Source organism: Lytechinus pictus, chromosome 9 (assembly GCF_037042905.1).
Source record: "Lytechinus pictus isolate F3 Inbred chromosome 9, Lp3.0, whole genome shotgun sequence".
NCBI classification, from domain to species: Eukaryota; Metazoa; Echinodermata; class Echinoidea; order Temnopleuroida; family Toxopneustidae; genus Lytechinus; species Lytechinus pictus.
This window is the reverse complement of record NC_087253.1, coordinates 5,513,432-5,539,034: the sequence shown is the minus strand read 5'-3', so window position 1 is coordinate 5,539,034 and position 25,603 is coordinate 5,513,432. Positions and strand designations below refer to the sequence as shown.

At 35.7% G+C, this 25,603-nt stretch overlaps 1 protein-coding gene across 1 annotated transcript; it reads right to left on the bottom strand.

The window, feature by feature from the left end:
* Positions 1 to 811: 811 nt before the first annotated feature.
* On the bottom strand, positions 812 to 11,844 carry LOC129268401 (ubiquitin-conjugating enzyme E2 variant 2-like). The gene is made up of 5 exons (XM_064104548.1): positions 11,748 to 11,844; positions 8,615 to 8,760; positions 7,987 to 8,109; positions 5,595 to 5,791; positions 812 to 4,163 (listed from the first exon to the last, which is right to left on the bottom strand). The coding sequence occupies exons 1-4, from the start codon at positions 11,755 to 11,757 to the stop codon at positions 5,651 to 5,653; spliced, it is 420 nt and encodes a 139-aa protein (XP_063960618.1). The 5' UTR covers positions 11,758 to 11,844; the 3' UTR covers positions 812 to 4,163; positions 5,595 to 5,650.
* Between the last annotated feature and the right edge of the window lie 13,759 nt (positions 11,845 to 25,603).

Here is a 25,603-nt window from a genome sequence, read left to right as displayed (position 1 = left end):
TCTACTTTCCACCACTCATCTCTCCATCTTTCTTTTTTCCACCCTTGCTATTGTCTCTCCCCTTTTTTCTTTCCACCACTCATCTATCTCTCTTTTTTTCCACCCTTGCTATTGTCTCTCCCCTTTTTTCTTTCCACCACTCATCTATCTCTCTTTTTCCACCCTTGCTATTGTCTCTCCCCCATTCTACTTTCCACCACTCATCTTTCCATCTTTCTACACTGTCTCTTCTCTGTTTCTTCTTTCCAACCCTTCTGTCTATCAATCTCTGCCTCTTTTTCTCCCCTCTCTTTTTCCGTTCCTCCCTTTCCATCCATCTTCTGTCTCTCCCACTCTTCTTTTTTTTCTTTCTGCCTCTCTCTTTCTATTTCTACCTCTCCCTCCCCCTCTCTCCTTTTACTCTTTCCACTCATCTTTTCTCTGCGAGTCTCTCCCTCTTTGCCTTTCTCTCTCTCCCTGTCTCTTTTCACTCCTTTCTTCTGTCTCTCATCCTCTCCCCCTTTCTGCTATTTCCACCCTCTCTCTTTCCACCTCTCTCGCCCTGCCCTCTTCCTCAATCATAATTATCACCCTCAACACCATCATTATTACCTTCATCATCATCACCACCACCATCACCACCATTATTATCAATATCATCACCACCACCATCATCATTTTCATCATTATCAATATCATCACCACCACCATCATTATTTTCATCATTATCAATATCATCACCATCATCAATATCATCATTATCAATATCATCGTCGCCATCATCAACATTTCCATCCTTATTATGCTCACATCAATCTACAAAACAAAATCATTTATTTTGAGACATTGTTTAATACATCAAAAATAAGAACAATTAATTGATTTGTATATTTTATACATTAATCAAACAAAGGTATGTATGTACATGCTAACAATGACAGCTTGTGCCAGGAAGTTCTATCAATGCCGGAATAAACCTCACATATCAAGTTGGCTTTAACAACAGAGAAATGAGAGAAACTTCAAAATTAAAATTAAGTGTAAAGTCCACGAAAGAACAACTTTTTTTAGTTATTCATAGCAGTTCCCCACATGTCAAACAAGTAAATTCCATAAATTGCCCTTTTTTAAAGTTGAAATCATTTTATAATATGTTTACATTTAATATATCACCAAATAGATACATTACTTTTTACATGCTTATATGGAAAAAATACATTCAGTCATCATTAAAAAAAAAAAGCAATTTATAGAATTTTTATTACATTTGGGGAAGCTGCTCACATGTGACATGTCACAAAAGAAAACATGTATGTCCCCAAAAGAGGGCTGGTATTCAATTTAAGTATTTTACTTAGTATTTTACTTGGCCAAGCAAAATGCTTAAACTGGTTTTCAGATCACATAAAGTATTTTACTTTATCAAGCCAAATTTAAGCAAAACACTTATACTCGTAACCATTGTGACCTCATTAAGTTTATGCCAAAATAATGCACAATGTATGTACCTAACTGTGCACAAAATATGTGACTGCGCACATCACGTTTGTAAATACATGTAAGCCAGGTTGGCCACTGACTTAGATTTAAGCTAAATACTTTACAGCCAAAAAATGTGATAGAAAAACAAAGATGGTCAAGTACTTTACTTAAGCAAAATACTGAGTAAAGTACTTAAAATTATGGCGTAAGTATCGATTGAATACCAGCCCAGGGTTCTAATATTCTTCACTTTACTTAAGCAAAATACTGAGTAAAGTACTTAAAATTCTGGCTTAAGTATCAATTGAATACCAGCCCTGGGGGCCGTTTCATAAAGCTGATCGTTAGTTAAGAACAACTGGTAACCCTTTCTTGTGCTATATGATACATCCCTATGTAGCTGACTTACGTATAAGAACATGTTCCAGTCGTTCGTAAAGTTTGTGCGTAACTTTACGAACAGCTTCATGAAATACCACCCAGGGTTTCAAATATTCTTCATACATGTAATAAGGTTTCTCTCGTTTTGTACTTCCGTTAAATCCAACTTGACTTCACAGAGGAATTACCCTTTAACATACTAAAATTACACAAAAAACCCTCATCTGTCTATGACAGGCTACATTATACATGATTTATCTCTGCTAAACTGATTTTCATGTACATTATCTATTTTCTATACATGGTCATAGCTTATAAAATACAATGAAAAAGGATTAAAGATAACTAGATTATCTTGATTAGAATTAATACATTACAAAAAATATCAAACATGGCATATAAAGATGATATTGAATTTTTCATGAAAAGTTGAGATCATGGACTATAACAGATTTATCTTGTTATATAACAACGCATGCAGTAATGCAGCAGTGAGGGTCAACGAGGCTGATTTTTATGTATGTTTATACATCTATGTATACATCAAAATATTTTCTGCTCATCAGAGCAGTGCCCCGTCTCACAAAGAGTCACAATTGATCCGATCAACCACAACTATGGAAAGCCAGCAAAGTCAACATCTAAACTGTCCGTTTGTTCAAACTATTTTCTAAATATGATGTATTATATTCATACATTCATCGTTTTCTTGAAGATTCAGTGTGCTTCTCTTTGTCTACAAAGAACATTGAGTAAATTTCCTGTCGAATAAACTATGACATTGATGGATTTCCATACAGTTGAGACTGATTGGATCAATCGCAACTCTTTGTAAGATGGGGCCCAGATCTTCAGTGTAAAATGAAATTATAATAGTATGGATTATACTTGCTTATATAGCGCTGAACGAAACACAGTATCTTAACATTCTTTTCTGCATGAATGCATATTAAGCATAAACTATTCTAATGTTTTTAAAAGCACAGAGTATGATAGTATTCAAATTGCACTACTTGACTACAAACAAAATGCTTTGAGTCTGAAGATGAGGCTACAGATATCACCTCATTCTCCAAACAATAAAAGCGGGACCTAATCTTGATAATAAAAATGTTTGCATGAAGCATACAACAAAAAAAACAGAATGGCGAAATTTTTTTAAAGGAATTGGGCAAGGAACAAGAAATATCAAGGCAGTTTGAAAACCGAGATCACTATAAAGACTATATTATCTCAAATTGGCAAACTGGCAACGGGTTTGTAATCTCACATTTGCTATGTAATAAACAATAATCAGGAATGTAATTTAGGGGTTTCTCCTGTAACATTCAATGCCCGAGGAAATAATCAGCAGATACATTTAATAGCATATTGATGTATGTCTTAATAACAGTGTTGCGATCGAACGCCACTTCCTGCAACCGGCCCCTGGTAGCTTCTAAATAGCTGGCGGTGAAAAATCACCTTAAATTTGTTTCACGAAAGGTTAACCCGGGCCCCGTCTTACAAAGACTTACGATTGATCCAATCAATCTCAACTACGGAAAGCCAGCAACGTCAACATCTAAAATGCATGTTTCATCAAAATAGTTTCTAGATATGATGTATATTCATACATTCACTGTTTTCTTGTCAATTAAGTTTGCTTCTCTCTGTTTTCAAAGGACATTGTGCAAATTTCCTAAAGAAGAAATTATGACATTAATGGATTTCCATATACATGTTTTGAGGTTAACTAGATCAATCGTAACTGTTTGTAAGACGGGGCCCCGGTTTCATGACAAGTTGGTCAATGGTTTCCACCGACAGATGTTACAAACTTCTGCACAAACTTTATATGATTGGCGGAAAGCACATTAGTCAATGAAAATCACTGAATGCCGTTTCATAAAAGGTTCCCCGGTTTCATGATGAGTTTTATCAATGATTTTCACCGAAAGATGTTTATAAGCTACTGTAAATCCTTGCATATGATTGGCGGAAAGCACATTAGTCAATGAAAATCACTCACTGAATGCTGTTTCATGAAGGTCCCCGGTTTCATGATGAGCTTCATCAATGATTTTCATCAAAAGATGTTATAAGCTACCGTAATTCCTTGCATCTGATTGGCTAATTAGTCAGTGAAAATTTGTTTCATGAAATGCTTCCCAGGGACCCCCAACACAAAGGTTAGCGATCAATCGTACGGTTGATTTTCTTGATTAATTGTACATGTAGTCAATGCAATCAATTGTAAAGATATTCTTCTACGATGAATGCTAAGCTTTGTGTTACGGGCCCCTAATTTGCAGGAGACTTCGGCAGCTGACTGGATCTTCCTGTGAGGGGGGGGGTAGAAGATGACAATAATAAAATAAAGAATGAGAATTATGTCAATGTGCATGTTTATAATAAAACAAGAATGATATAGACATTTTTTTTTACCTTCTCTTCCAATAAAAGTTTAAATGGGATTTACGTCACTGGTGCCTACTCACGTTTGTAAGCAAGGATGGTACAGACCGCATTTTGTCACCTCTTGTTCACATAAATGGGGAAGTCCACCCCAACAAAAAGTTGATTTTGATAACATCAAGCAAGAAAAACTCATTAAGTCAGATGTCAAAAAAAGAAAGTTATAAAATTATATGCACATTCTGGTTGGCATACAAATGAGGAAACCGATGACGTCACCCACAAACTTTTTTTTTGCATTTAATAATAAGAAATAGTCTTGTTTTCTCCTCATAATGTGAAACAAAGTTGTAACTGTCATTATTGTAAACTCATCATCAAATCTGAAAAAAAGAGGAAATATTGTCTAATTAAAACAATCAAATACAAACAAAACAGAGTGGGTGGCATCATTGTACATGTCACTGTTTTGTAAAAAATAATCAAGCTTTCAAAATTTTGAAGCTTTCCTTTTTATTGGAATCCACTTTTGTTGGGGTTGACTTGCTCTTAACCCTAAAAGGACTGGGTTATTTGAGAAGTATGCGGACTCGGCCTCCATTCGTGTGATCGCGCCAAAATTTGGCACGCACATTCTTTACCACATAAACTACAAGCCAGTATAAAAAAAATCTGAAAAGAATAATTTTTCATTTATCATAAATAAAATAAGAGAATTTATCAGAGAAAAATACATTACTGTATTTGCAAATTTAACACCTAATTTCACTTCAAATTTTCTTTTTTTCCCAGATGTCATCTTGGTAATCTAATTTAAAGGTTTCCACCAAGAAAAATGCGAAAGCCACTTTTTTCCTTATGTTTTTCCTTATGAATTTTATATATTTCTTTTTTATTCATCTCTTGTTCTTCATTGTTTTTTTTTCAATGGAAATTATTACAGACCATTTAACAAGGCGATTTCCACTCCACTAAAGATTTTCCTTTTCTGAACAACTTCTTTTTCACAAGTTTAAAGGTCCAAAAGGCGACACTTAAAATGCCCATTATCATTATCATCTCCTAATATGATTGATAACTAACCTGCATCATCATCACCATTATTTTTTTCATAAAAACTAAACTTATGAATTTTATATATTTCCTTTTTATTCATTTTTTGTTCTTCATTGTTTTTTTCAATGGAAATTATTACAGACCATTGAACAAGGCGATATATGATTTTCCACTCCACAGAAGATTTTCCTTTTCTGAACAACTTCTTTTTCACAAGTTTAAAGGTCCAAAAGGCGACACTTATCAAAGAATCACCCATAAATGCCCATTATCATCTCCTTATATGATTGATAACTCACCTGCATCATCATCACCATTATTTTTGTCATAAAAACTAAACTGGTTGGGTTGGCCGTTAAAACATTGATCCTTCGCTCGGCTGTTGGGTTTTTGAATTTTCCTTTGCGCTCATTTTCTCTCGGAGCTTCGTGAGTAAGTCCTTGAGGGTGTAATTCCTCTGCCAGTGTTTCAGCATGTCAAAATTCCTAGAACTAACCTGCATGAATAACAAAGAAATTTTTATTCATTTGTTTATTTAAAGATAAATGCCAGTTGTGGTAACGATATCAAAATGAGTTCGTGCAGAATCCAATGAAATGACCACCAAAGTGTCTGTTTGTATAAATAAAAAATAAGTGCCAAAGGATTCTGGAAGAAATTGTGTAATTGCTGAGAAATTAGCAAATAAGCACGGGATTCGGGTCAAGAGTCTGGCCGACATTCAAAGCAATGATAATACACTGTCCCACGTGCGCTTATCTGTGATGGTGACTTTCAGTGTGAACATTTTTCAGCGTAGATTTCAAGATTACACAAAGTTCAGTTTATGTAACTGTACCAGATCTAGATCCTCAATGATATAGAAACAATTAAGCCTGGTTTTGCAGACTCTCTCGTTCTAAACAAAATGAACCCGGAGCGTGTTTCTCATAGGAGAAAATGGCTGCTAACGGAATTTCATCGCTTGCAACCTCAGAATGATTGGTAATTTTTGCAATTTTTATATAAATGTGTATAGACGATCGTCAGCTGCGACTCTGTTTAGAACCAGCCAGTTCGTTGTCATGACAGTGACGTCACACTTCGGTACTCTATACATAGCTAATTACATACTGTGTACAATGCACAATACAAAACAGTGTAAACAAGTACTAGTATTCAAAATGTGTGCAGTCGAGCACAAAGAAAAAAATGATAAAATACATAGATCAGACCTGGCAACCTTCTACAACCAAAAAAAGTATTCTTATAAGGAAAAAACAAGTATTTTTTGACAAAATTGAGTATTTTCAAAAATTTGTCTCAACATAACAATCGCCAGCCTGTTGTATTGAGATCGGTGAAAAAACATGTGAAATGACTCTACTTGAAATCTTGATAATTCACCCTTTAAACATGCGCTCGTGGGCAAGAATTTACTCGTTCTTTTCATGCAACAAGTTACTGGCCCGACAGTCATACCGGTCTGGGACTGTCGGACCGGCGCTGGTGTCAAGCACTGTGAATAATTCATACTCCATGATCGGAAATTCAAAATAAAAGTAACAAATCACACAAAAAAGGTATTGGTGTATTTATAGCAAAAAAGAGGAACAAATACTCTAAAAAGGGAACGGCTGGGATGTGTGATAGATGGTAATAAGCCAGTTCACGGTTAGCTCATGATCAACTTTTCTCAAATGACCTTTGTGATTTTTCATTAGGATAAGCACTATCATTTTCAAATGTAGATGTTGCGTAAGCTAAGCTTACAGGTAGAGTATTCGAATTCTAAGAACAAAAGGCATTGTATAGACCAGGTGACTAGAATAGTACATCAGGGATAAAGTTTGGAAATCTGTTTTATTGTCTGCCTTTGGCACATTTGACTATTGTTTAGGCTACTGTCAAATACCAGTGATTATGAAGGCTCTATTTATTACTCTTCAGCTTGGATGTGATAAAATGAATATTTTGAAAGGAATACATGAATAATCATCAAATCACAAATGCCTATGTCAGTGAATAGACCAGTTCGTAGTTACTCATGGACAATTTTCGGTCAAATGACCTTTCATTTCTTTCATTATGATAGGCAGATTTCAAAGCAAAATATTACGTAAGCTTGCCTTACATAGCAGGATGAAGAAATTGAATAGACCAGGTGACTAGAATAGCACACCAATGAACACTTTATGAAGGTATTTGTTGCATTCCTACTTTAAATGCATACATGATCATAGCATGTTGCACAATGTACTTGGCAAACTGTGAAAACCAGTCGTTCGTGGACGCGTTGTTTTTTGTGGATGTAAATGAAAACCACAATTCAAAAGAATATATGAATAATCAAGACATCAAAGTTGGTGCTTATCTCATTAGATTTTAAACCACCATGTCACTTTAGTACAAATGACCTTCCTCTGATCATGCGTAGAATCTTTTGATCATGCGCAGAAAGGAACTACGAACTGGCTTATTTGAAAGCCACCTTCATGGTTGTCTCCAATGACCTTTTTCTGCTCGTGCGCAGTTTACAACCGTGAACAGGCTTATTGCGGTGGTATGAGCAATTTAGTCCGTTCAGGGCGTGCAACGAATCGCTATTAGAGCTTTAGTTGATGACCGAACCGCGGAAGATATTAATCACTGCGAAAGTGAACACAATTAACAGAAAACTTGTCACGTTATCTTGTCCGCAGGAATACTTACGGATCCTTCAGATGATACACAGCTCATGTTAATCTTCGTTACGAATCTAATCGTCGGTGGTTGATCGGGGTACTTGTCTCCGCAGTGAATCGACAGCGAATACATCTTGCCTTCATATGGTGTCTGACAAAACAAGATTCAAAATACTTATCATCTGAATATGAAATAAATGAAAATGAAATGGACGCGACCACGATTTGAACTAATCACGTAAGAAAACGCTGATTCCGGTCTGAAAGGGCGAAGCATAAACACGCCCTAAGTCTGCCAACCTGTGCCCCCACAGCAATGCAGTGGGACAAGAATGCATTCCAAAATTTGAAAAGGTATGTATAAATTATAGAACATAATTTGTTCACAAAACTTTAAACTGACATTATTTTCTCAATAGATATATATATATTTTTTTCATTTTCATGTCAACATTTGGAGTTAATTCACTTAGAAACAATGATGAAATCAACGTCGCGGAGATAAATAATTAAATGAATAAATAAATAAATGAATGAATAAATAAAATAAAATAAAAGGCATACCGTAGTCCTACCTGTAGATTCCCCACAGGCAGGATGGTTGCAGTGAACAAGTAAATATAAACCAAAGACAGTGAATGAGTTATATTACATACCCTCACTGGTCCAATAATCATTCCATTCCATTGTCTCATCATCATATCTTCATCATTTTCTATTCCCCAGCTGACCACGCCCCCTCCTCCTTTCTGCCCCGCCTCTAGCTCCTCCAGCAGCCTGAAATTCCTTGGGATTTCCACACCTGAAGAGAGAAGGGAAAATAATGATAGTCATTCAGGGTGCTATATAACTTTTTAGAAGCCTTTGTCCGGTCGGGCAAGTAATTTTTTTAAAAGTTGGAATATACATGTACTTGCCCACAAATTTCACTTTAATACCTGAAAAATCCTTGAAAAAAAAGTTTTACCTCTACAAAAGAAAATTTTGCAGCTTTATAAACTAATGACTCTTTTCACACTTTTTACGTGAATTGATCTTCCTTGTTATTGCATTTCTTTTTCCAGACTGATTTTCTCTTGCCTGCCATGACCACAATTAGGGTCAATATCATATCGACCCTAATTTTGGTCATTCTACTGTGAGAATTTTGCTTTCTACTGTGTGAATTTTGCTTGCCCTCTTCGGGAAAGTAGTTCCTTTACTTCAAAACAATTGCCCGACTCTAACTTTTACTTGCCCCGGGCAATTGGGCAAGTGCTATGTAGCACCCCGTCATGATAATATTCCAACTTTTGAATCATTTAAAGCAGATACGAACCAATAGTGCCATCTCGAGTCCTCAACTACTTATACCTGGCCAGTTTCCTGACCCATCATGCTAGTATAGTCCAGTAATATAGACCCACTTGAATGATAACAAGTTAATTAACTACTCAATACATTTATACAACAATAATTATGTTACAAGAAGCATAACAATTACTTTTCCTCTCAAAACATTGTAGTTTATTATAGGTCAATTTATTCTATGTAGTATTAGTAGTTCTGAAAACGTATATTTTAAGACTATGTAGTATGTACATGTATTCATAACATAGTCAATGAGAGTCCACACACAGTTCACTCCCCCTTTAAATCATCATATTGGAGCGAACGAAAGACTGAACCAACCAGAGAACATCGCCTATAATTCAAACACCACCATTGTAGACTAGAATCCCTCTGCTACCAACAGCTTTTTCCCCCCAAGTGGAATGTCCTGCTACCAACAGTGATTTTGGCTCCACCAGGGACTATACTCATCCTCTGTTAGCTCTCTAGTCGAGATGCATCTTTTTACTTGCACTATAGTTTAGTTTTGTTCAACTGCGCCAAATGTCACGTGTTTTTGTTATTGCGGCCTCAATCAAGTACAACTACCTAGAGTCTATAGTACGGTACTTAAAGGTCAAGTCCACCCCGGAAAAATGTTGATTTGAATAAATGGAGAAAAATCAAGCTAGGATAACGCTGAAAATTTCATCAAAATCGGATGTAAAATAAGAAAGTTATGACGTTTTAAAATTTCGCTTATTTTCACAAAACAGTGAATTGCACAATCAGTAACATGCAAATGAGACAGTTGATGATGTCCCTCACTCACTATTTCTTTTGATTTTATTGTTTAAATTAAAGAATATTTCATTTTTTACAAATTTTTAATAAGGACCAAGTTAACTGACCATATAGTACATTAAACAATGCTAATTCCACATGTTCAGGGAGAAAATAATTGTTGTTTCACTTGACAATGAGGAGAAAAATAGAATATTTAATATTTCACATAACAAAATACAATAGAAATAGTGAGTGGATGACGTCATCAGTCTCCTCATTTGCATACCTACCAGGATGTGCATATAACTGTTTTTTTAATTAAGCGAAAATTTAAAATGTCATAACTTTCTTATTTTACATCCGATTTTGATGAAATTTTCAGTGTTATGCTCGTTATATTTTTCTCTTTTTATTCAAATAAACCTTTTGTTGGGGTGGACTTGTCCTTTAAAAAAAGTATAATTTGTTGTAAATGAGCAATGTGTGTTCGTCATTTACATAGCCTAAAAGCATATTTCCTTCAATATCTTTCCATAGAACGATAATTTCTTCCCCAAATTTTGCCTAAACGTGCAAAATACAAAGGGTGTTTCAGAAACAACAATAACTTAAATTTGATTTTGACTGATGTGTCACTTGCTTCCTTTGCCTAAGTTGGGCAGTAGATAGATTTAGATCTACTCTACAAAGAGGAATGTACTCAACGGAAGAAGAAAGCCCATTTACATCAAAAAGGTGACTGTCTAAGTAGTCTAATGTTAGCTTTAATAGCTAAGATTATATGACACCTAGATAGATCCTTGTGATTTGATTGGTTGTTTGATATCGTTCATTCAGCCCATTTTGCAATGACGTCATCAACCGTGCAATTTTGGATCCATTCATCGTGCAATTTTGGATCCATGCGATTTTGTCCATTGCACTCTCGCACCGAGAATGCAGCTCATGCACCATCAGTGCGCATGTTGTAATGACGTAACAATCAACAGACTGAACTCGCACTGCATGAGCATGTTTTTTCATGAATTTCATATGAACAAAAACAACATTTTTTAGGTGTTATATTAACCAAATAATGAATGTATTTTCATTCGTGCAATGGACAGAATACTTCATTTGGTGAAAGATGAAATAATGATCAATTCAACTCGGCTACGCCTCGAGTCGTTGAATGGATCATTTTATCTTTCACCTCATGAAGTATTCTGTCCATTGGCATTGCACTCATAAACATTCATTATTTGTATATTAATTATCAGTCACCATGTGAATGAAAAAAGAAGAAAAAAAACATTTGTTGCCACAAACATGACAAAGACACAATCAATGTTTTGGAATCAATTAATTTCTTAATTATCATGATAATCCCCATTTACCGACGGTACTGGGGCTTAGTGCGAGCACGCATGTGTAATCATGTCGCCCAATTCGGGCACACCCAATCCAGATGGCAGATCTTGCCCATTCCTCGATTCTCTATCCAAAATTAAAGATTTCTTGCCTAGATTACAGTCCCAACTATTCACTTCTGTGTAAGTGCGCACATCCACAACGTCAAAATTCCATACATCGCCATAAAACTCAAAATTTCACACAAAGAATAGCAAGAAGCACCCTTTCATTATATTACAAAGTTAAATAATAAAATTCATCATTTCAATCTGATCATCTATTCACTCAAACCATTCTTACTGCCTGCCATTTTTGAAGAATATGTCTCCTCTTTGAAAATATCTCCTGCCGGGTGAATTCACTCAAGATTGATTCCGCATCAACGAACGTAGAGGGCAGCAACACACAAGCGTGTTGCTCTAAGGAAGGTCAACTCCGCTCGAATTTTGTGACCACTTTAAAAAATAAGGTGGGGTTTTGGGAAATTTGTCGAGTTGATTTTTTTTCATTTGTTAATTTCAAATATTTTTTAATGAACAATTATTAGATCGGATATTCTGAATATAAATATTAAAAATACTACTTTTAGTTTTAAAGAAAATATTTAGCTTAAATAATCATGATTTTGACATTTTCCTAATTTTTGAATATTAAGTCTGTAACGAGGATACCTCATATCTCTTATTTTCTTCTGCTGAATTTCGCTGCACCACTAATAAATGCATAGACAACCACCGTAATAATCGAGGTCATTTTTCTGGCCTGGGTGCGCCGAGTCTGGGCCGGTCGCGCAGCTAGCTATATACCCAGGTAACAAGCCAACGTTGGCTCCACGTTGGAAACTTGAAAGTCGTTGGACGTTGGGAAAACTTGATGGATTAACGTTGAATCGACGTTGGAAACTAGTTTGATGGAAAGATGGTGGACAATCAACAATGACACGACGTTGGCAACGTTGGAAACTTGTTAGTCGGAGAGTTGTTGGACAGTCGACAATGTCACAACGTTGGAAACACGTTTGATTGGATAGTTGTTGAACAGCCAGCAAAGGCACAACGTTGGCAACGTTGGAAACTAGTTCGCTGGAAAGTTGTTGAACAACCGACAATGGCACAACGTTGACAAAGTTGGAAACTAGTTTGTTGGAGATTTGTTGGACGGTCGACAATGGCACAACGTTGGAGACTAGTAAGTTGGAGAGTTGTTGGACAGTCGACAATGTCACAACGTTGGAGACACGTTTGATTGGATAGTTGTTGACAGCCAGCAAAGACACAACGTTGGCAACGTTGGAAACTAGTTCGCTGGAAAGTTGTTGAACAACCGACAATGGCACAACGTTGACAAAGTTGGAAACTAGTTTGTTGGAGATTTGTTGGACGGTCGACAATGGCACAACGTTGGAGACTAGTAAGTTGGAGAGTTGTTGGACAGTCGACAATGTCACAACGTTGGAGACACGTTTGATTGGATAGTTGTTGACAGCCAGCAAAGACACAACGCTGGCAACGTTGGAAACTAGTTCGCTGGAAAGTTGTTGAACAATCAACAATGACACGACGTTGGCAACGTTGGAAACTTGTTAGTTGGAGAGTTGTTGGACAGTCGACAATGGCACAACGATGGAAATTAGTAGGTTGGAGATTAGTTGGATAGTCAACGATGACACAAGGTTGGCAACGTTGGAAACTAGTTCGATGGAAAGTTGTTGAACAACCAACTATGGCACAACGTTGTCAAAGCTAGAAACTAGTTCGATGGAGATTTGTTGGATAGTCGACGATGGCACAACGTTGGAAACTGGTAGATTGGAGATTAGTTAGATAGTATACAATGACACAACGTTGATAAAGCTGGAAACTAGTTAGATGGAAAGTTGTTGAACAACTGACACTGGCACAACGTTGGAAACTGGTAGATTGGAGATCAGTAGGATAGTCGACGATGACACAACGTTGGCAACGTTGGAAAGTTGTTGAACAACAGACAATGGCACAACATTGGAAACTAGTGTGTTGGAGATTTGTTGGACAGCCAACAACGTCACAACGTTGGAAACGCGTGTTTGATTGGATAGGTGTTGAACAGCCAACAAAGGCACAGCGTTGACTACGTCGGAAACTAGTTCGATGGAGAGTTGCTGAACAACCGACAAAGGAACAACGTTGGAAACTATTTTCTTGGAGATTTGTTGGACAGTCGACAATGGCACAACGTTGACAAAGTTGGAAACTAGTTTGATGGAGAGTTGTTGAACAACGGACAATGGCACAACGTGGACAGCGTAATTGGAATAGTTTATTGGACAGTTAACATTGACACAATGTTGGAAACTATAGTTTGTTGGATATTTGTTTGACAGTCAACATAATATCCTGGCATAATATACACAGTGTTGAGAACGTTAGAAACTGGTTCATTGGAGAATTGATAATTGATAAAGTTGGCGGAGTACAGCAAGTCTGCATATGCCGACTTAACCCAAGACAAGACAAGACTACTGGCATAATTTCCAATGGGGCCAAGGGGGGGGGGGGGTCGATCAAGTAAGTTTGCTTGTCTATCCATGTCACCCTTGGTATCCCCCAGCAATAAGGGGAAAAGAAATCGAGAGAGAAGGAAAATAATGGGAAGGGAAAGAGGAACTAAAACTAAGTCTAAGGGGAAAACAAAAATAAAGATGGGGTAGAATAGCTGAGGCTGCATGCATGCACCTGGGGATGCAAATGTGTCGATTAATATAGAAAATAAAGAAGAAAAACAAGAAAAAAAATGTAGTTCAAGACCAGAATTTCCAGAAACGCCCTCGTCGATCCTTTGCAGCTGGCAAGGCCTTTCACAGTAAGTACGAGATATGTCATAGGCCTACCGTCACATAACTAGAAGAAATTGAAGAAGGAAATACAAGCATCAAATGTGCCTATTTAAAAATACCATACTATTCTGATGCGCAGAATTAGTCGCGACGTCGGACTCCTTCTGTCATGTCTGTGTAGTCTGCTTCCTTCAATTTTGAACTTGAAGAATCTGGCAGAATTTGGACTGGATAGTGGATATAGATAAGTAAATTCCAGAATATCTAGTGATCTGGAACAGTACTTATAAGCTGTATATTTAGGACCTACAATCTACAGTTGAATTTTCTTTGCACTTGCAGATAATCGGTAACTGCAACCATTGATCCCCTCCGAAAGATCCCGGAGTCAGCTTCTGTGTGCGTACAGTCCGACGCTAGTATATTCGTGTACTGTAAGTAGTAGTAAAGTAGTACTTAACACCAGTCACTGCACAGTATAACATACTAACTAACCTCGTAATTAGCTTGTGTGAGTGACTAATACTAACCTCGCAATACGTGTGAGTGGGAACGAGTATGTGATACCAATGGCAAGGCAACAGTCATTGGATGATTTTCAAAATTCAAGTACGTACAGTGTTGAAATCTGGTGTTGGTGTAACCCAGTATACTAATAATACTAACCTGGCAATACGTGTGAGTGTAACCCAGGGAGCTCCGGCCCGCTGCGCGGGCCGGAGCCCAGGGGCTTACCGTGTAATTCACCATACCCACGGTAGTAGCGTGAAGTATGGTCTAAATATTAAATAATTATCCGAATAAATAGTTAAAACAGAAATTAAGCACTTACCACGATTATATGGATGAAGGTCTAACGAGTGGCAGCTTCCTGACATCGAGGCACAGACTGGAACCTAAAAAAACGAAAAGTTCTGTCGCGGTAGCTCTCCTCTTTCAGAATTCAAAACAAAATGGCCGATTGAGACCTCGATGTCAGGAAGCTGCCAATCGTTAGACCTTCATCCATATAATCGTGGTAAGTGCTTAATTTCTGTTTTAACTATTTATCCGGATAATTATTTAGACCATACTTCACGCTACTACCGTGGGTATGGTGAATTACACGGTAAGCCCCTGGGCTCCGGCCCGCTGAGCGGGCCGGAGCTCCCTGGGTTAGTGTTGGTGTTGTGACAACACCGTACTTGAATCAGGCTGGTGTTAAGATTGACCTCGGAAAATATGGTGTATTTCCGGCAGTTTGTGTTGAAGGCTGGTGTTGATTGTCATCTGCTGAACCCAACACTGCACTGTGGCTGCATGGTGTTGATGATCTACAAGCAATTTCCCCATTCAGCAACACCGACGTACCCCAGGGATTGGGAGAATCGTGATTTAAAGTTCAGTGTTGGTGTTGATGAACTGTAGCTATTACGAACAGGGGGCGAACACGACGAACCATCTCCGTAAAATTATCTTTTACATTTAAGATGAGAGCAAATCATTAGAGTTTTAATACATTTCAATGAAAAATAATATTACGCTTGGTGTTGGAGCTCAGTTCAGCAGCCCTTTCACGCACTCAACACCGTACACCGTACTTGAAATCACCCAAATGACTTGCTACCTGGCATTCCTGCCTTATTTATTATACGCTGCCTTGAATTGACTTGGTCGGTCCTGCCTGGCCTAGCCTGGACCGAGTGTTTTCCAACTGCAGTCAAACCTGTAGTTGCTATGTGAGGCATGCTACACTTGACGCTGAAATATCATTTAATAGTTATGGCACGAGCGAGACTAGGCCATGGCCATGCATATTGAGATATCAGTTGACTTCTATCTTAATCAAAAAGAGGCACTCTTTAGTTACAGTAGGCAGTAGCTACGTTACTCTGAGTGAGGCCAAGTTACGCGACCTCCTTTTTTGATTTTGTAAATACTGAAAGACTGCAATTACACATGTGAGTTTTTGTGATGATTACTGACGTTGCAATTGGCATTGCATACCGAGTCATTAAACAATTGTAGACAGAAACAGAGATTGCAACTCGCAAGAAAATGTAATACATCTTAATTTTTATTACATATGCATATGTTTTTTTGGTATTAGTCTTGTTTGAGAAAAAGAGGATGTCAAAAAAGTTTGAATGCTACAAAGGCCTCAATAAATATCACACGTAATTATCTTGATTTCTCTTAATTATGTGAAGAGACTTGTAACAGAAAGAATGAAAAGAAATGAATAGCTGTAATAATAGTTGTAATGTTTTTTGATAGAATCATGAACAGATTACAGATGATGATGGCACAGTGTTGAAAACTGTTTGATGGAGATGGCGCATCGTTGGATTTGTTTAGAATTAGACCAACAAAGAATCAACGTTACAACAACATTTAACCGATATTAGACAAACATTGAATCAACGTTTACGCCAACGTTGGACTAACATTGGACTAAAGTTGAATCAACTTTCCATCAACATTGGACCAACATTATACCAACGTTGGATCAACGTCACCCAACGTTGGACCAACATTGGACCAACGCTGCCATACCTGCCTCATCTGGACAATGATTATGCACTCATGAATATTCATTACATCAGTAAATGACCAAAATTTTAGGTAATATTGCTATAATAATTAGAGTATTTATGTTTATTCAATATTTCCACCATGAAAAGTTTCAGAAAAGTATGTGGCTCCATTACCATATCATATATAATCAAAACATATTATTCTAAGTGAAATATTCAAGGTTAAGTGTGGAAAATGATATTAACTGTATTCTGCCAAGTATAGCAAAGTTGCTCTATATATAGGAGTCAATGACAGGTTACAGTGGATAGGTGTAGGATGATAGGAATAGGATATAGGATTAGGATGTAGGATTTTAGGATAGGATAAGACATATGATGATAAAGATTTGAGTGTAGAGTTGTAATGGTGGACTTCACCTTGAAACCAATTAATGTTTTGTTAATTACTGCCATACGTTGGAATAACGTTGGAGCAATGTTGGAGCAACGTTGTGACAACGTTGTAACAATGTTGGAGCAATGTTGCCAGACAACGTTGGAGCATTGTTGCTGGACAGCGTTGAACCAACGTTGTAAACATAGTTGGACTGACGATGTATGCAAGTGCACGTCCATCGCTGCTTCAACGTTGCCCATCAACGTTGCAGCAACGCTGTTATTGATGACTCAGCCGACATTATACCAACGTTGGAGCATTGATGGTGGACAACGTTGAACTGACGTTGGAAATGTTGTTGGTCTGACGATGTATGGACGTGCACTTCTATCGATGATACAACGTTGCTTACCAACGTTGTAGCAATGTTGTATTTGTCTATTTAGCCAACATTGGATCAACGTTGCCAGACAACGTTGAAACATTGTTGCTGGACAACGTTGAACTAACGTTGGAAATGTTGTTGGTCTGACGATGTATGCGCGTGCACTTCTATCGATGATGCAACGTTGGCCTGCCAACGTTGAGGCAACGTTGGGAAAAAAATTCCCAACGTTGATCCATCGTTGGTCCAACGCTGTATTGTTACCTGGGTAGTGACGTTGATGATGCGCTGGGGCTTCAGGCGACTCGTCATAGATCTAGCAACTTATCCCAATGACGTCTAATTTGCCTGGCCTGATTTGAAGTGCAATGGCTTCAGGACTGATGTTTATCAACGATGATTGTTCAAGGTTAGATTTCAAATTTTAAATGTCATTTGACTTTTAAGTCTATAAATCTGAAATAAAGGCGCTGTATCCCCGAAATCCGGGTCTAAATTTCAACTCTGAGTCCGAGACCATGGCATGGACGGCGAAAAAACAACCCATGCATCGGATGCATTGCATTGGCTGCGCGCTGCGCTGCAGCTGCACTGTGATGATGGGTTCAGCGAAGAGCTCAGAGAAAATAAGGTGGTTACATTCAATCCCGAAATGCTTTGCGAGTGGTCACAAAATCGTCTCGGCGCAAATCACCTAATACAGCCGTCTGGTGAAATCGCTGATAACAACAATCACCGATTTGGCAATGATTTTAGTTTCCTGATACTTATATTTGTAAAGTTTTAAATATCAAAGTATGTTTTCATATTTATGTATATTCCTCAACATATTTTTTAAGTTATCTTTGATATTGTTGTAGTCATATTCTTTCATATTCGTTTCTTGATCGCTACTAATTTGTTGTTGTATTGGATCGGCATTTGATTTCGTTGGCATGAACAATAAAATATGCGCGCAGCTCAGCTGCATGCGCGTATCGAGTTGACCTTCCTTAGAGCAACACGCTTGTGTGTTGCTGCCCTCTACGTTCGTTGTTCCGCATTAAACCCTTTGGATAAATCGGATACTGTAATTGGAAAAACTCTTCAAATTTCGTATATGAATTATATCCGAACTATATAAAAAAATTGAAGTTTTTATAATATTTTGTCGAACTTTATGGGGGAGGGACGACCCAAAATTTACGTACATTTTTTAATTATAAAAAAAGGGATATGTAGAGCCAAATCAAGCCTTTCTAATAATTGCATAGCTTCTCTGTTTCTCAGAGTCCCTTTCTTCTCAGGGCCCTAGTGGGATCGAATTATTTTTTTTTTCACAGGTTTCAAGTTCAAGTTTCAAGTTTATTTATTCAAAACCAAAAACATCATATCATAATCAAAACAGATATACATACAACGTAAATGAGTACATGAACATACATCAATTAGATTATAGCATAGACGAATTGGTTTTATAGGACCCCTTTAAAAGCAAAGCTTGTGAGTAGGGCCCTGGAATACTTATGATTATAACATAGGATAAACTAATCTACAAAATACAAAAGGAGAGAGAAAAAATAGATATATAATAAGGTTAAGATGCTAAAAATAGAATGGAAAACTATTACAAACACAAATATATACACACACACACCCACACACAACCGCATATTCACCCAAATATGCACATACTATAACATACATTCTGAGTAGGACATCAACTTTAATGCAAATACATCAACTTAAAATATATATTGAAGGAAAATAATCATAATCTGTCAAGAAAGCAAGTTTTGGATAATCTTTTGAACATGAAAAGAGTTTTACTATTTTTTATATCAACAGATAAATCCCCGGGGAATATCGTTCCACAGGGGCCTACTATCACGTTAGTAATGTAGATTTGACAAGCCAAAAGTTTTGGCATTTACTTATGATACATTTCTTTTTCATCTATATGAATCTGTATTGTATTTCAATATTTATTTATAATCTTTACTTTATATTTTGTTATGTTTCTTTTAATTTGTACATGTAAACAGTCCCACATTTCAGTCTTTGACTGCTTTTAATTGTGACTGTATTTTGATAGTTTTATCGCAATAAAATCCAAATTATGTATAAATAAATAAATAGATAGATAAATGAATAAATAAATAAATAAATAAATAGATAAATAAATAAATGGGTTCACAACAAAAATAAGGTCATTTTGGTCCCGAGAAATTTGACAAACAAAATAATAACAAAGAAAAATAGGGGTTTCTGTACAAAATACAGATCGGTTACATATCTTAATTTTTCACACCTACCAAATTTCCAGGAGGCGCTGTCTATGGAGAATACACGCAGCACCCCCCCCCCCAAAAAAAAAAAAATCTTGGGGTGCATGCTGAAGTTCCCAGGATTATATTTCTTGTTATTATACCCCAAATCTCCCTGCCCCTAGCATGCCTATAGGCTAGTATATCCCCTCTAGGCTAGTATATCCCCTCTAATGATGAATTCACTGCAAAAACTGTGGTGGTAAACTCTGACACCACACAATTAGTTTGGTGTTAATAGATCGGACCACACCCTGTGTTAAAATTACACCCTAGAGATTGAACAAAACACCAAAGAGTGAAAATGTAACAACCAAAGGTGTAGTAATAGCACCTATAAGTGTTAACTAACACTGTCAATTTAACACCGGTGCCAACTGGTGTGATCCTCTATAAGTACACCGGTTGAATTTAAAATGTCAGTATATAGGCCTATCTTCCTGCACTTCCCGAATCCAGATGGCATCTTTACATACACAAAATGAATAGGCCCCACAAATAAAAAAATGTATAGGCCTTATTATATTTGCGGGTCTTGCATTCTTTAATTTACGAATGGAAAATTCTGTTGACAAAAGCCATGCATATTTTAGATAAAGAAGAGGTTAATTTAATTCAATTTAATTTTTTTATCAGTATCAGTACGGTGTTGAAATCTGGTGTTGGTGTTGTGGTCTCCTGAACCCAGCTCTGCATTGAGCTCGTTTCAGCAGCATTTTCACGCTCTCAACACCAACACCTACACCGAACGCCGAACTTGAAATCAACCAATACACTGTAAAAAAAAAATTGGGGTAAGATTTTAACCAGCACGAGGGTGATTATGTGTCCAACCAATTTAACTGGGGCAGTATTTTACCCAATGCGGGAAGCATATTGTCCAGTAAGGTTTAAAAAAAAAGCAGCAAATACTTTAGAACGGGGCAAAATTTTAATCACACTGGATAAATAAAAAATGCCCAAAAGAAATGTCCAACTTAAATGTTGGTTGGACACATTATTACCCTCACGGAGCATTTTTACCCAATATTTTTAGAGTGTAGGCCTATCACAATATGTCTGGTTACAAATTGCAAACTAATAATAAGAGCAATATATCCCTTGTTTATTTTGAGATCAAATTTTTTAAGGGATCATTCATACAATCATGGAAGATTACTATCATTCAAAAACCTGTAATTTCAGAATAGAGTTATTGCACAGTATTACGTGTGAATATATGTATCCACTGTCATGTTTAAAGATTTAAAGGACAAGTCCACCCTAACAAAAAATTGATTTGAATAAAAAAAGAAAAATCCAACAAGCACAGCACTGAAAATTTCATCAAAATCGGATGTAAAATAAGAAAGTTATGACATTTCAAATTTCACAAAACAGTTATATGCAAATGAGGAGAGTGATGTCATCCACTCACTATTTCTTAATTTGTATTTTATTATATGAAATATGAAATATTCTAATTATCTCCTCATTGTCAAGTGAAACAGTGATTAATTCCTCCCTAATTAATTCCGCGCACACCAAAATAACCCTTCGATACGGCACAGAGTGGGGCCAAGGCCTTGAACTTTCTTCTCATTTGCATAATTTTCGAATATTGTGTGCTCACTGATGCATTAAACATCGGGATTTTCATAAAAATCTAATCAAATGAACTATGCAAGGAGGTTTGTGACAGATATCCATAGATACAAATTGCATTTTTTCCAATAACGTAAAAAAGAGCTAATCACATTCCACATGTTCATTCAAGCGTGAATGTTTAATTAAACGCCTTTGAATAATTGAAGTATATTTTTCAATTCAATTCATTTTATTTCCACAATTCAATAAAAATTACATCAAAATTGCACAAAGTGATTCAAAGAACAATGAATAATACAATACATAGACTTACTTGGTACAAAAACAAAATGATAAACAAAGTACGGAACATTAACAGAATATTAAAAAGTGGAGGGACAAACAAAGGCCCGGGGCCTATCAAGGGCTTGTCCCCAACATATAAAGATAACATATGACTGATCATAAACAAACAAGCAAATACAAAAAAAAAAAAAAAAAAAAAAAAAAAAAAAAAAAAAAACATAAAGCAATAAAGTTATTCAAAAATTAAAAATAGAAGTAAAATCAGGGAGTATAAGAATTAATTAGATTATTTATATACATCTTCTTAAACCTAGACAATGTAGGGCAACTCTTCATATCAGGATCTAAACAGTTCCATAGCTTTGGACCAATGAAAATGATTGTGGACCGAGAAAACTCATATTTTAATTTAGGGACACGGATGTGATTTGACTGCCTGGTTGTGTAAGGAACAGTTAAATTATTCTCATGAAAACAGTCATTTAAAAATTTAGGTAGTATATTGTGTAAATAAGAAAACATAAAGATTGCAACTTGTAATTTATGAATATCCTGGATTTTCAGTTGTCTGAATTTGAAAAATAAAGGACTGGTATGTGAAAAGGGAGCTGAGTCTGTGATGACGCGTATTACCCGTTTCTGCAACAAAAAGAGTTTATTGAGATGTGTTGAGGAACATCCTCCCCACACAATATTACAATATATCAAATGAGATCCTATTGTAGATTGATAAATGGACAATAGTATGTTATGAGGTAAGACCTTCTTCAATCTACTTATTGCACCAATAACCTTTGATATTTTGTTAGCAATGTAACTAATATGATTTTTCCAAGTTAATTTATCATCAATAACGACTCCCAAGAAATGAGTGGAATGTACTAATGGAATACGACAATTGTCAATAAATAATTCGATATCAGAAAAATTGATTTGTTTATTCTTTGGTTTAAAGAGCATACAACATGTCTTAGTGACGTTGATTTTTAACTTGTTAGATGCAAACCATTCTGAAAACTTTACTAATTCGGAATTTGCTGTGTTACACAAAAAATCACTTTTTCCCCAGACAAAAAAAGATTGGTATCATCGGCATAAATAATAGCATGAAACATTTTGCTTACAAATTGGATGTCGTTGATATACAAAAGAAAAAGTAAAGGCCCTAGGACAGACCCCTGGGGGACACCTATATTAATATTTCGCATAGTTGAAGATGTATTGTTCATATAAACATACTGTAATCGATTAAACACATAACTTGAAAACCAATCTAAAACTGTACCTCGAATACCATAATGTTCCATTTTTTTAATAAGGATTTGGTGATCAACACAGTCAAAGGCTTTGGATAAATCTAAGAAAATACCAATGACAGAATTTTTATTTTCATACGCTTTAGAAATATTATTTGTAAGTTCAAGCAAAGCCATATACGAAGAATAACCTTCTCTGAATCCGAATTGTTTTGAATAAAGAATATTATGTTTAAGCAAAAAAGTAACTAAACGATTATACATGAGTTTTTCAAAGATTTTAGAAAATACTGATAAAACTGAAATCGGTCTGTAATTATTCAACAAATCCTTGTTTCCTTTTTTAAACACTGGAACAACTCTAGCTATTTTCATACTAGAGGGAAATATACCTGATTGAATGAAGAAATTAAATATTTCACTTAATGGTTGGGCTAATAAAACAATTGCTACTTTTATTACACAAATATTAATATTATCATAACCAGGACTCTTGTTATTATCAAGGTTTTTCACAACTTCCATGATCTCATGAGGCTGTATAGGATTTATGTGCAAAGATTGAATATTACGTTCACTTGATAAAAAATATGAGAAGTCATTATGTGTATTAGGTAAAGTGCTTACAATATCTGAAGCAACTGTACAAAAATATTCATTAAATGTATTAACTATATCCTCAGCTTTATCAATACGCACACCATTTTTCTCAATATAATCACATTGCACTTTACCCCGGGCAGAGGACAATAATTCATTAATGATTTTCCAAGTTGCTTTTTTGTTGGAACGAACATGATCAAATTTATTATAGTAATATTCCTTTTTACATTTACGTATAGCACAAGTTACTTCATTTCTGTGTGTTATATAAACAGATTTCCGGTAATTACTGGGATTCTTGATATATTTACGGTACAACAAATTTTTCTTTTTACAAAGCTTTTTTAGATCAGGAGTAAACCAGGGTTTAGAAATGCGATTTCTCTTCCTATTAATATCTACTAAAGGAAAGCATCTATCATATATGTCATTCAATACATGCATAAAACTTTCAAATCGTTTATCAACTTGTGAATCATGTAAATGTACATTCCAATCAACTTCAGCTAACATGTTACAAAATTCAGCAATATTTCTATCATTAATGATACGTTTAGTAATAACATTCGGTTTATAAAAATCTTTTGAACCCTTAATACATGAAAAAAATTGGAAGGTGATCACCGACATCACACAGCAAAATACCAGCCTTAACAAAATTCTCTGGTCTGTTTGAAAATATATTATCAATAAGAGTTGCTGAGGTCTTAGAGAACCTGGTTGGCTTAAGTATAAAAGGTGTAAAAGAATATGTCATAAGCAGATCAGAAAAATTATCAACATGTGTAGAAATTGTATTGTGTAATAAATCAATATTAAAGTCACCAATATGTTAATTAGTCATGAAAATAACGAACAAGTTGAGAAAAGATCATTTTCAGTTATACCAAAATGAAACAATAACATGCCTATGATATTTAATATGATATGTAAAATAAGAAAGTTATGACATTTCAAATTTTACAAAACAGTTATAATGCACCCGGGATATGCACATCCTGGTTGGTATGCAAATGAGGAGAGTGATGTCATCCACTCACTATTTCTTAATTTGTATTTTATTATATGAAATATGAAATGTTCTAATTATCTCCTCATTGTCAAGTAAAACAGTGATTAATTCCTCCCTGAACATGTGGAATTAGCATTGTTTAATACAATATGATTCAGTAAAGTCGGTCCCTATGGTCAAATCTGTAAAAAAATGAAATATAAAGAAATGGTGAGTGATGAACATCATCAACTGACTCATTTGCATGTCACTGAGTTGTGCATATCACTGTTTTGTGAAAAATAAGCAAAACTTTAGAGGTCAAGTCCACCCCAGAAAATTGATGATTTGAATAAATAGAGAAAAATCCAACGACCAAAACGCTAAAAATTTCATCAAAATCGGATGTAAAAGAAGAAAGTTATGACCTTTTTAGTTTCGCTTATTTTTCACAAAACAGTTATATGCACATCTCAGTGACATGCAAATGAGACAGTCGATGATGTCCATCACTCACTATTTCTTTTGTTTTTTATTGTTTGAATTATACAATATTTCATTTTTTACAGATTTGACAGTAATGACCAACTTGACTGAACCATATAGTATTAAAACAATGTTAATTCCACATGTTCAGGGAGGAATTAATCTTTGTTTCGCTTGACAATGAGGAGAAAATGAGAATATTTCATATAATGAAATACAAAAGAAATAGTGAGTGGATGACGTCATCAGTCTCCTCATTTGCATACCGACCAGGATGTACATATAACTGTTTTGTGAAATTAAGCAAAACTTTAAAATGCCATAACTTTCATATTTTACATCCAATTTTAATGAAATTTTCAGTGTTATGCTAGTTTGATTTTTCTCTAATTATTCAAATCAACATTTTGCTGGGGTGGACTTGACCTTTAAAACGAATGAAAATAGACCCAACATGTCTAAAGCTTTGAAAATATTCAGTGATTTGAATTAGGCATACTTGATTATCGTCTAAAATCTTACAAATGTGATTTGACTTTTGTCTAGG

Bases quoted from the DNA above. Each gene is read 5' to 3' on its own strand.
- LOC129268401 (XM_064104548.1), bottom strand. The intron at 8,110-8,614 runs GTATGTAATATA...TTGTTTTGTCAG, and splicing joins TGATTATTGGACCAGTGAGG to ACACCATATGAAGGCAAGAT. The intron at 5,792-7,986 runs GTAAGTATTCCT...TTATTCATGCAG, and splicing joins GTGTATCATCTGAAGGATCC to GTTAGTTCTAGGAATTTTGA.